The sequence below is a fragment of the Pistacia vera genome, unplaced genomic scaffold (assembly GCF_008641045.1).
Source record: "Pistacia vera cultivar Batoury unplaced genomic scaffold, PisVer_v2 Contig592, whole genome shotgun sequence".
Lineage (NCBI taxonomy): Eukaryota > Viridiplantae > Streptophyta > Magnoliopsida > Sapindales > Anacardiaceae > Pistacia > Pistacia vera.
In genome coordinates, this window is record NW_022196437.1 from 952,394 (window position 1) to 964,788 (window position 12,395).

Here is a 12,395-nt window from a genome sequence, read left to right on the forward strand (position 1 = left end):
ATTATACCCAGAACCACCCACCACCGTCGGAGGCTGTCAAAAGTCGTTATAATGGCATATGACCGACCATATATGGTCGGCCATGCACTGGAGAGGCCTTTTTCGACCATGGATTGCATATCTATAATAAAAAACGATTGGATCTGGCCGTTTCACGGCCACATCTTTGATAGTGAAACAGCCATAGCCAGATCTATGGCACTGTTGACGGCTGCCGACTGTGGTAACTGGCTGCCGGTAGTAGCTTGGGGTGAGTAAGGGTGTTTTTGTTAAGTTTAAAACGTTTTTTGTTGCTAGGGTGTTTTTGCTAAATCTGAAAAGTTGGGGGTTAAAAGAATTATTCAAAAAATAATAATAAAAATTATTATTATATTAATATTTAAAAAGGAGGGTAATTTAGTAATCTATATAATATATCCACTCATTTATCCTCCCAACCAAACATATTATTCACCAATTTATTCAAACCAACCAAACACATTTTCTAAACATTCACATTAATCTTCAAGGTGATTTTTCATTTTATTAATATAATATCCCCCTATAATAAAACATTATATGATATAAACACCCCCTTATTCTAAAATTAGTATATAAGACTATAGAATGATTGATTGGCCCAATACAAAAGCAAATTAAGCAATGCCTACTGATACATTTGTACAACAACCAAACAGAGAACTAGGATACGGACATAAATCAGAAATGAGATATCAAACCCAGTTGTTTGGAAGTGCAAAATCATGGAATCTGAAGGAGGCATCCCCAGCTGTATCTCTATCAATTATAAGCTCCTGCCCGGAACTTAATCCACCATAGTTATGGTCATCTAAAGCTTCAGGTGACACAGGATTATGTAAAACCTCAGGTGACACAGGCTGAATTTGGTTGTCGTTAGGTTGGCGTGCCAGTCGAACTTCGGGAGGCAATGGCATTGCAGGTGTGGATGTAGTTCTTAACCTGAAAGGGCTCCCTGATGTGGAAACTAAAGATTGGTCCCATAAGAAGACATGAATGAGTATAGGGACTTTGGCGTGCCGGTGCAATGACAGCTTCTGGCTAAGGGAAACAGTGTCGAAACATCTAATCGCTCCTTTTGATGAAACCATCCAGGGAAGAACCTTCTGGTTTGATACTCGCGAGACCACTAGTAGCCTAGATGAATTGGTTGCTTCTTTGTAGAGAATGCTGAGTCCTGACCTTGTGGAGGGTGCATTCTCATCATCATCGATGACTGATGAAATATAGATAAATCCCTGTAAGTTAACTAGAATGATGAGCAATCGCCTTGAAAAGGTTAGAGTGGTTTTTTATATACAATGCAGTTCGGCTAGTGCTTGGAAAATCGGACAGCATACCTCTTCGGTACGACTAATGGCAAATCCAAGCTTTGAATCTTCTTCTTTTAATTTGATCTCAATTGCAAACTCTCCTCCAAGAGGAGCATACCAGAGCCGGACAGCTCTAACAACACCAAGGTCAACCCCATGGTAATCCTCAAAACCATACAGGCTTGCATTTGCAAGATTTGATAAATCAGACAGTGACCCAGCATTCACAGTGGAGGAGGCTGTCTCTCCAGAGATCTGTTCCAAATAAAATGAAAAAATAAATTCCTATTTGTAACCTGATTCTTGAAGATTGCCTTAGCTAAATAAAACATGGAATAAAATTGTTGATTTGAACCAAGAAGAAACTTGGATTCTCTTTATGTTTAAATTGTCCATGTAAAGCAATAGTACCTACAGAACTGCTCCTCTTGGCTCACACAAACAAATTAGTTCTGTACAGATACAAAAAATCTAGTTTGGATGGTAGGTAAAGGGAAAATAGTAATGGCAAAGCAAAATATAAATGTTTAACAAGAAAGTTCTATTGTTGCTTTGGTATGAAAATTGTATTCATGGATCTTTAGGCAACTGATGTGTTAAAGCTTTCAGAAAAATGTGACAGAAGTGTTCAATCGAGGAAACAAGGATCGAATGTTGATTATGATATCTATACCTATGAATTTATGATGTGAAATTTGAGAGACTTGAGTGTATCTTACAAATTACAAGGAACCAACACATTCAAATTCCTATCAGGGAGCTTAATTTAAGGTTAAGGAATTTTACCTTGGTAAGCAGAGACTCAGTTTGGATATTCATAAATACAATGGGGACACCAGAGGCCTGAGATGCATTTAGCCAGGCATTCGCCCGAGCAAGAGTGTCTTCCACGTCATTGTACCGAGAAGCCACTGCATCTGAGGCCTTTGGAAGGAGGAGCATAGAGAGAAAGCAGCTTGAATTGGGAACTGAAAGCACCTCCTGCTTTCTCCTATCCCAAGGATATGAGACATATCCATCTTGAAGCCGAGCCCTAGATAATGCACTTACAACCCTGGTGCCCCTTGAAGCTGCAGAGTTACAATTCATTATTTAAGCATCCACATGAAAGCTTAAGAAATAAAAGACAGAAAAAAGATGCAACATTTTCATTCAACTAGTGTCAGTGCAGAAGATTTTTATAATTTTGTTCTAAAGTCTATTGCCTAAAACTATAACCACTATCAATATCCAAGGAAAACAAAATTGATCACCATATCTAACTCTGAAGAAATAAACTTGAAGTATGCATAATCAGCTTTATTATCTATGGAAATGGCACTGCTCATTACAATCCATTCCAGTGTATATTACTAAATGGTAAAACAAGGGACAAGGGCTCATAGCGCATGTGAAACAGATGCTCAATCCATCCACAAAGAAATGTCGACCATGGTCAATATTGAATCTCATTATGTTCAACAATGTTAGTTATTTCAGTATTAAGTGCTCTCCACCTCTCAATTCAATGCCAACAGCATCACCATTATTATAGAATGCAAATTCAATACTTCATGTTCAAGGGTCCAATTACCTTGCTAGCATACTCTGGTAAGAATATCAAAAACAGAGAAAAATAGAACTTCAATACTGTTTGTCCTTTTTTTATCAAGCAACTCTATTAAATCCATTGTAACACAGCTCATGTTATATCTTACTAAAGAGACATTGTTCCTGCAACACAGCTCATGTTATATCTTACTAAAGAGACATTGTTCCTGCAACACAGCTCATCCCAGTACCCCATGTTTGAACAGAACATGAAATATTTCCTAAGATCTTTTTGCGGTCAAAGTCTTCAAGCTAGAAGTGCTTAATTAATGAAACTCATTAATTCCTGTTGTATGAACTGGCTAGAAATGTCCCAGCCACACTCACGTGAGAAAAGAAGAAGCAGAAAAATATTGAAGAGTGGGAAAAGAAGTGTGTTGAAAACTAGGTCAACTAACAATGATGTATTATCAACTCATTTATGTGTAGAAAATGAAGTCCAAAGTCACATGGACAAGTAATAGTAACATGTAATGCTTTTGCTTTCAGATGACAATAACACAAGCACGAGGCTTGAAAATAAATAGATATTTTTTTACAATGGAGAAAGAAAGCTATGTGGGCAACTTGATAAGAGGTCATTTCAGTGGCTGTGTCAAAAGCATTTTCGAGAGTGATTTCATGATTAATGTGGGTGACCTTCATTACTGGTAGCAGAACCCAACTACCTCAGACCAATCATGTGTGAGCAAAGAAAACAAACAAAAAGAAAGGCTATTACGAAAAATAAAACGAATAAATAAAAGTCAACAATTGATACTAATGGTGATAAAATCTAATAACTTATTCATGGTGGGGTCTTAGTAAAGGCTGCTTTCTTCCTCTGAAAACTTCCAGGAAATAAGAAAGAATTTAAAATTTTCATGCAATTCAAATAAAATTTCAATTTTTAAGATTTATTCATCGATGATCTAACGCTAATGTTGAAAAAATTATTTTCACAAATGCAAAGCTTTTTATATCATAAAATTATGTCAAAAAATAAAATGTACAACCAGGTAAGAAGTATCCATATCACATCAACGCGCATGAAACGCAGGCGAAGATCCATTCATGGAGTAGCATGTTAGAAAATAAAATTTTGTTATAATTTTATACATTTATAAGACCAAAATATTATATTTTTTGATATACTAATATTATTAAATTTTTGTATTTTATGGTAGGAACACATCTGAAAACCACCCAAATAATCAAAATATGAAAAGGAACCAATCAAAATTCTCTCTGGAAACAACAAAATATTATATTGGTGTTATCAAATCCTATTTATATTAAAAAATTAGACTAAAAATCTATAAATTTCACAAAATATTATTTTTAAAATAAAAACTAAAAATGGCTATATTCACACGTGTGTCACAGCACCCCATGCGTACAAAAATTCGAAAGGTCAAAAGTCGACTAAAAAAGTCAAAAATGAACAAAAACGCGGCACAACGCATGACTCACCTTGCAACTCGAAGCAGTCAGCCTCGGTCCGATCACAGAACCCGACAGCGTAATTCGGATCGTCAATGGACCTCAACATGTACTGGTTCTTCTTCCCGCCCGACTCCGGCACAATACACGCTTGTAACTCAGTGAACTCGTCGCTGCCGCGCCTCACTTTCACCAGAATCGAAGTCTCTTTACCTTTAAAAGAGCTGTGCAGAATCTTCTGGACTCCGCTCTTCCCGTTCTTAAACGGCGACGTGTACGAACGCGACGATCTGGTTCCGAGCCCCGACCCGCCTCCTCCAATTCGGATCTCTTCGACGATATCGCCGGTCTGGAGCATGTCGCGGGTCCATTCCTCGGCCTTGGAGCTGCCTTTGAGGCACTCTATTGAGAGAACAGTTGAGGATTTGGAGTCTCTGGTCGGAGACTCGCCTTGTGGTTGGTTCCGATCCATTGGAGTTCGGGTCGGGTTCAAGAATTCAGTTGCATTTGTTGGTTATAAAAAGACGGGAGTTTTGAGTTGTGATGTGTCATGTGAGAGAACGAGGTTTTATAAGAGTTTGGTTTAGTTTTAATGAGGGATTAAGTAGAGGAAAATTATGGATTAATTATTAATCAACTGGATGAGATTGAGTGGTACGGAACGGAAGATTAAAGTTCAAGGAATTTGCAGAGATTGGTTTAAATTGAATTGAATTGAATTGGAGGAGAAATATGGACCATGGAGAAAAGTATTGTCTACACGGTGTCGTTTTCTCGGTAATTGTTGTCTATTTCTACGACTTAAGAAAGGAAATTAAAATAAAAATATTAATTAGACAGTTACCTATGCAATAAGATATTAGGATTAATGTATTTGGATTAATAATTACCGTAATTGTTTAAATTAATTTAATATTTAATAGAAAGTTGGTTTAAATGGAAAAAAAAGTGACAAGAAATTTCTCATTTCTATTTCATTTAATTTAAAATAGCATTAAAAAAAGAATAACATTGAATTGTTCCAATCTTAAGAGTTAATATAATTTATCTTATTGTGTAGTTATTAAATAAGATTGTAATCATAAATTTTGTTTTAATTTTATAAACTTGCATAATCTAGAATTAAATAAAAGGTAATAATTTATATATTTAAAATAACTTTTTCATTTAAAAAATTGTAAAAAAAAAAAAAAAAAGGGAATGTGGTTTAATAAAGATTCACATTCTTAAATTTCATGAAGTTTACATATGGTAATGTCACCGTAAAAATTTAATATATACTTATATTTCATACAATTAATATGTAGAAATTATATGTAGTAGTATTTCATACCCTAGTTAGTAATTCGCGTTTTATACGCGAATTATACGGCTGCCGTATAATTCCCGTATAAAACGCGAATTCACGTATGTTATGAGGGCTGCGTTAATCGCGAATTATTACCTATCGTATAATTCGCGAATTATACCCGAATTATTGCCGAATTTTTGCCGAATTTTTGCAGACAAAAAAATAATTACATGATAAGGCAAAACGACGTCGTTTTGGTGGGGTTTGACTAAAATTAAAAAAAATCTCCTTCTCCTCTTCTCCGGTTCTCTCTCCACAATCTTCATCTCTTTTAAATCTTCAACAATTCAACTCTTTTCTCATCTCTTGACTTTGAGTCTTGATCTCTCTTCTCTTCTCTTTTTAAATTTTAACTCTCTTCTCCAAGCTTTAAGTCCAAGACTTCAAACTTCAAGCCTAAGCTACACACTTCTTCTCTCTCTTTTAACTCTCTTTGAATCTTGTATGTTGGTGTTGTTTGTGTTTGGTTGGTGTGTGAGTAGTAATAGGGGCTGGTGGATTGATGGATTTGTTAGTTGGTGGATTGATAGATTGTTTGAAACATGTTGTGATGAAATGTTTGTGAGAGTTATATTGGTATCTGTTTAACATATATTTCATTTAGTTCTGTTGTTTTGTGTTGTATGGGTCAAAATGAAAAGACTAAAGATCATCTATAAAAGCAAAGGTAAAGGCAAAACAACAAAAGAAAAGCAGAATTCATAAATAATATGTCGGGCTTGGATTGGAATTGGCAGATACTTAAAGAAGAAGAAAAAAGCAACAAACCAATAGTTTACAACCACGCCAACTGCAAATTGTAAACCCATGTGCACTTTGTCATGTTTTTAGATTTCATAACACTATATTATTTGACCTTTGAAGTACTGTCAATAAACTCAGAAAATAAAACAACTATACTAATTGGAATCCAAACTTTGTATGCGTAGCTATAAAATTAAGGAAAAAATACTAGTCTTAGTTATGTTCAAATATACTTTAAATTAAAAGGAAAATAAAATTGTAGGGTCGACCACAATGGATTATTTAAATGGGTTTTGAAAAGTGCTAAAACCAAGATTGCTATTGCGTATTTTTCAAACGTATTATTGACAATGTGTCGTATTAAACCCGTATATATCCGAATCGTATTTTTTCCGTATCCGAATTTTATGACCGAATTTTACAAACGTATTTTCACCATTTGCCGTATTATACCGTAAAATTCCCGTACCGTTTTTTTGCCGTACCCGTATTTACTACTAGGTTTCATACAATTAATTTACATACATATCCTTTCCTTTTTACTTGTTTGATCCAAAATGTAAGAAAAGATCTATATTATATTATCATATTGATATTATACATATAAACTGTATAAAGAAATTATAAAAGGAACAGACATTATATAAATTTATAATTGGCATATATGTGTTTCTAAAGGTGGAAAAGTAACCCACCAGCCCGGCCGCGGCGGGTTACATTCTTTGGCGGGCCGGGCCTAACGCCAGCCAACAAAGGCGGGCCAGGTTAGGCCCGCCATTTGGGAAAATGGCTGGCCCAGCCCGGCCCGCAAACCCTAACCCGTCGAGTTAGGCGCGGTCCAGGCGGGTTAGCCTGATTTTTTTTTTTTTTTTTTGTTTTTTTAATTTAACTTTTCAAATAATAATTATAAATATAATTGTTTGATTGTTTTTAGTTAACTTTTCAAATATCAAAATTCAATTCAATTCATTTTTTTTTTTTTTGTTAACATTTCAAATATTAATTCAATTTAATACAATAAATTGTATATAAGAAAAAATTAGACTTATTCATTTATCAAAAATAAAATAAGAAATTACAACAATTATTATCTCATAAAAACACCACAAGAAAAACCCAAGGGAGAAAAACTTAAAAAAAAAACAGTGTAATGATTGACATTAATTTACAAATTATATTTTACAAACAACTAATTTGGGGGTGGTTCAATAGGATTCTACTAAAGTATCATCTGTATCATCTATATTACAAAATTGAAATGATTCTACTAAAGTATTGTCGATAACCGTATTGATCTTGATGGCGCGATCGTTCCCAACTCGAAGACATGTGAGGCTTCAATCATTTTGGAGCAAGTTTAGTCCTCCTTTCATTTAAAATCCTTCCACTTGCACTAAATGTTTGTTCGGATGAGACGGTTAAGAAAGGAACAGCGAAAATCAAGGAAAGTCTTGATAATACCGGAAAAATACATTTATAGCTCTCAATAATCTAAGATATCAAAGTGCCTGTTGAAACATTTCGAGGGTTGCCAAATTGTTGAAGTTCATTACTCTACGACTCCCATGGAGGACAGTATATTAGTTGTTGTTGTTGTTGTGGTGGTGGTGCTTCTGAAGAGGAGGCTGTGCTTCGAATTCGGGTCCTCTTCGGCTATTCAGTGCATTCCAAGAGTATAAGTCTTCATTTGTTGTTTCTTTCTGCTACAGCTTCTTTGGATATTTCGTCTCTTTGCGACTACGGGTTCCCTACCTGTTCATATTGGAAATATACTTCGAAAAGACTATTTTTTACCTTCCTATTTGATTGACATATGATTCGGTTTGTAAATTTTCACTTAAATTGTCAAAACCATTTTCTAAACGTGCTAATTTAATTCTAGGATCATATAGCATCTAAACAATAAGAAAAGGAATGGGTTCCAAATTTCAAAAAAAAATTTCCATTGCTTTATTGGTGCATGTAAAATTTCATTATCTCTGTTTTTGTAAATAACTCGGAAATTTTATAATAGTAGTATTACCAATGGACTAGTGGGATAATACACACCAGAAAGTTGTAAAGTGGATTGGTAAAACATTTGAGAAAAGAATGAATACTTTAGCATCTTCCAATCATTTTCTACCACATATGAGGACCTCTATTATTTGCTACAAAATAACTAATTATATTAGCATAAGGTAAACATGAATCAAGCATTAAATAAGTACTATTCCATCTAACAGGCATATCTAATGCAAAAGTTCTAGGAGACATATTTGATTTTATACAAGCTTTGAAATTCAGCATTTCTTTTATTACTACCGCAATCCAAGCTAAAGATTCCCTAATTCATCAATATTTTGTTTAATTGTTTTCATACCACTTTTACAAAATTAATAACAGACATGCACAACGTTGGTGAGAAAACTTCAAATTGTTATAAAAGGATAATTATTTTGAAAAAATTCTATAGCTTTACTATTAGAACTTACATTATCTAAAGTTAACTTATCACTTTATCATAATATCATAGTCTTCTAAAACTTCAACATTTTATTATAGATTTCTAACACACTATGATCCACATCCATTAATCTAAATCCTAATAAAGATTTATTTAATTAAATTATATCAATAATGACTAGTCACACAAATAATCTTGTTTAGCTCTCCACTCAAATATCGGCAGTTAGACCACACTAATATGACAAGTATGAAATTTATTTTTAATTTAATTTCATTTTGTTAAACAATTTTATTAAATCATTTCTAGTTGCAGTTTTAAAATAACTTTTAAATCCTGGAAAAATGAATTTTGAACAAATCTTTCAAATATTTATCTTCTGCCTATTATAGGTTGATCAGATGCAGCAATATATAAAGCTAACTGTTCCCTATATATATCAGAATTATAACGCCAAGTAGTACCCATATGTTATTTGAGTTTGACTCTATTTCCATGTTGATTAATATGTTTATTAGCATGCCTTTTTAAAGTACTAGTACCATTACCTGAATCAGCTTATAAACATTTGCACAATATTTGCATCTTGCTTTCTTGACTTGAACGCCATTTTTGTCTCGTAAAACTTGTCGAAATACGCCCAAACGTCTGATGTGTGTCTGTCTTCGCTTTTGACGGCAGTTGATGATCCCGCCTCAGCTTGAGATGAAGTTGGCGAGGACGACGATTACGAGGACGACTTCTAGAACCACTGGGAGCTGTTGGAATCGACGACATATTTTGAGGTGTATCGGATTCTGAGACTGGGATTGGGACAGCGGGACTATTTGAATCTCCTGCATTCATAGTAAAATCAGCGGACTAGGACTAGAATAATAGTTTTCTTCATCATTGAATTGAGGGAGAGAAATATCTATCCATTGTAGACTTGTAGTTGAAAAAAAAAAAATTGATGTAGAAGAAATAAAAATTAAAGAAGAGAATTGAATAATGAAAATTGGAAATTTGGAATTTGGAAAATTGGAAATATGAATTGAAAATTGCAAAAACTAATAAAAATTGAATAAGAGCAAATTGATAACAAAAGATTAAGAGAAAAATGAAAATTGAGAGAATAGAGATTAGAGAATATGAGAGAATTTGAGTTGTGAGAAAAATATGAGAGTTTAGGGCCAATTTATAGAAAAAAATGAGGAAAGAAAATGACGACAAAAGACCCCTCAACGCTATAAAATAACTATATTCAAGGGAAAGGGTAATTTAAAAAATAAATAAATTTTACATTTTTTTTAATTTTTTTTTTGGCCAACCCGCATGCAACCCCGCCGGGTTGGCGGTCCTCCTGCAAAGAAGAAAAAACAGCAACCCGCAGGCCGCCGGGTTGCCATTTTGCAATCCGACCCATCCGGGGGCTGCTGGCGGGTTGGGCTCAATCCAGCCCGATATTAAAGCGGATCGGGTTGGGGTTGCCCGCCTAACCCGGTCCTTTTTTTTCCATCTCTATGTGTTTCTAGTTCTAAATAGAAAGATTTTATAGAGATGTTATATTGAGAATATGAAATTTATTTTCTAAGAAGAAGTGTAGTTTGACCGTTGGATGGAAAGATTCAACGGCTATGCTGGCAAGTTATAGCACCTTAAAGTTGTCGTCCTGTCAAAGCATTAGAAGCTTCTTGATTTGATGGGCACAGGTGGACAAAAAACGAAAATTGAGCTCTCACGCGCTAATCTGAGAATCAACAACACCTTCCAATTATTAGTGAGCCAGTGACATCACCGTATAGAAAATTCTTCCCGGCAGATGATGTCAAAATTTCTTCGCGTGCAAGATTTGTTCCCATCCTGATTTCTAAGTCCACGGTTTTTTCGATTAAAAAAAGAGACCTCAATCTCATTTTTCACAAAAGGTAATTTGGAGCCATTAAAGGCTTCATGGTTCAGACTGGAGAGTGGAGATCCTTCGGGAGATGGCACCGGTGGGCAATCTATCTGGGGAAGGGAATTTGAAGATGAGTTTCACAAAAGGTAATAATTTTTTATATATTAGCATGATGAATCATCACATTGTTTGCGCTGATTTTACGCAATACTACTGTCAATATCTTGAAGAAACCTGTTTCGAACTTTTTTTTTTCCCTCGATGACAAGCAAAGGTTACAAGAATTTTTTTTGTCCCTTGTTTCTAATTTACAGCTCAACTACTGACATGCTCTACTTCTTACTGGTTACCATGTATCTGCAGCTTACGACATGACAGACCTTTCACGGTTTCAATGGCAAATGCGGGGCCAAGTACAAATGGCTCTCAGTTCTTTATCACTACTGTAGCTACTCCATGGCTGGACAATAAGCATACTGTTTTTGGTAGAGTTATAAAATCAAAGGGCATGGATGTTGTACAAGTATTATTTGTGTACTTGCACAGTTGCACTCGCGTAGCTTCTCATAGAGATAGACTTGCCCGACGGTTATGTAATGTATGTTTCACGGATTGGCACTATTGGGCCATCTATGTGATGCGCCTAAATCAACCTAACAAGTCTAGAGGTGAAACAAATAAGCAACGGGTCAATCTTAATCCGAACCGTATTAAAGAGGGTTTAATCTAGATCGTTTAGTAGGCGGTTTGGGTTGAACCCGATCCGCATGCAATATTCGAACGGACCGGATTGATATATGGTAACCCGGCGGCCCAACAGGTTGCTATTTTGTTTTTTTAGATGGCGGGTTGAAAATTTCAACCGGTTGGCCGTTGGTTTGCAAATTTTTGTCTCTGCTGAATCGGATTTCTCAACTAATTAAGTAATCTACATAATATTTAATATAAATGATATTCCACTTCTTCTTCACTAATTATAACATGTGAATTAAAAGCAAGCCACATGGGTTGTCACATGTTGGGCAGTTAATCATAATTATTTATCCTTCTTTATAATTAAATTTTAAGGCTTGAGATCTACAAATTTTTAATTTTATATTTTCCAATGAATATTATAAGTTGGTATATGATCAAAACCCTTTATGTAAGATTTATTTATGAATATTTAAATTAAATTAATCCAAGTATCCCAAAGGAATATGATCACAACCCTTTATGTAAGATTTATTTATGAATATTTAAATTAAATTAATCCAAGTGTCCGAAAGGATCTTTATAAAATCTCTTAATATTTCCTTTCACTTGATAATTCCTTTTTTGTGGAAATATTTATGTAATAGTGTCTAAAACATCCAACAAAATAAATATATTTTAGACACAACGCAAATCTCTCCTATAAACTTGGATGTTTTAGATTCAGATTCGATGAGTTTTCTTTGTTTTTTTTTGTTCATATATATATAAACTAATTTGAAAATATAGAGCTGGATGTAAGGCATCAAATGAAGCTTCCACAATCTTAATTGCTTAAAAAAAAAAAATTACATGTAAAATAATACCAAAAATGATTAAAGTCCTCACATGTCTTCAAGATTGGGAACGGTCGCGCCATCAAGATTAATACGAGGTTGG

At 34.4% G+C, this 12,395-nt stretch overlaps 2 protein-coding genes across 3 annotated transcripts; one reads left to right on the top strand and one right to left on the bottom strand.

Moving 5' to 3' along the window:
* Positions 1 to 497: 497 nt before the first annotated feature.
* On the bottom strand, positions 498 to 5,051 carry LOC116109992. Its single transcript, XM_031396244.1, has 4 exons — positions 4,374 to 5,051; positions 2,118 to 2,401; positions 1,359 to 1,586; positions 498 to 1,256 (listed from the first exon to the last, which is right to left on the bottom strand). The coding sequence occupies exons 1-4, from the start codon at positions 4,813 to 4,815 to the stop codon at positions 714 to 716; spliced, it is 1,497 nt and encodes a 498-aa protein (XP_031252104.1). The 5' UTR covers positions 4,816 to 5,051; the 3' UTR covers positions 498 to 713.
* Positions 5,052 to 10,791: 5,740 nt separating this feature from the next.
* LOC116109976 (spliceosome-associated protein CWC27 homolog) lies at positions 10,792 to 11,689 on the top strand. Of its 2 annotated transcripts, none has more exons than XR_004124822.1 (2): positions 10,792 to 10,909; positions 11,127 to 11,689. XR_004124822.1 is itself a non-coding variant. In XM_031396215.1 (2 exons), the coding sequence occupies exons 1-2, from the start codon at positions 10,852 to 10,854 to the stop codon at positions 11,491 to 11,493; spliced, it is 474 nt and encodes a 157-aa protein (XP_031252075.1). In that variant the 5' UTR covers positions 10,792 to 10,851; the 3' UTR covers positions 11,494 to 11,689. The 2 variants fall into 2 exon arrangements, 1 of the variants encoding a protein (XP_031252075.1); XM_031396215.1 differs by having other exon boundaries at positions 11,078 to 11,689.
* Positions 11,690 to 12,395: the final 706 nt, after the last annotated feature.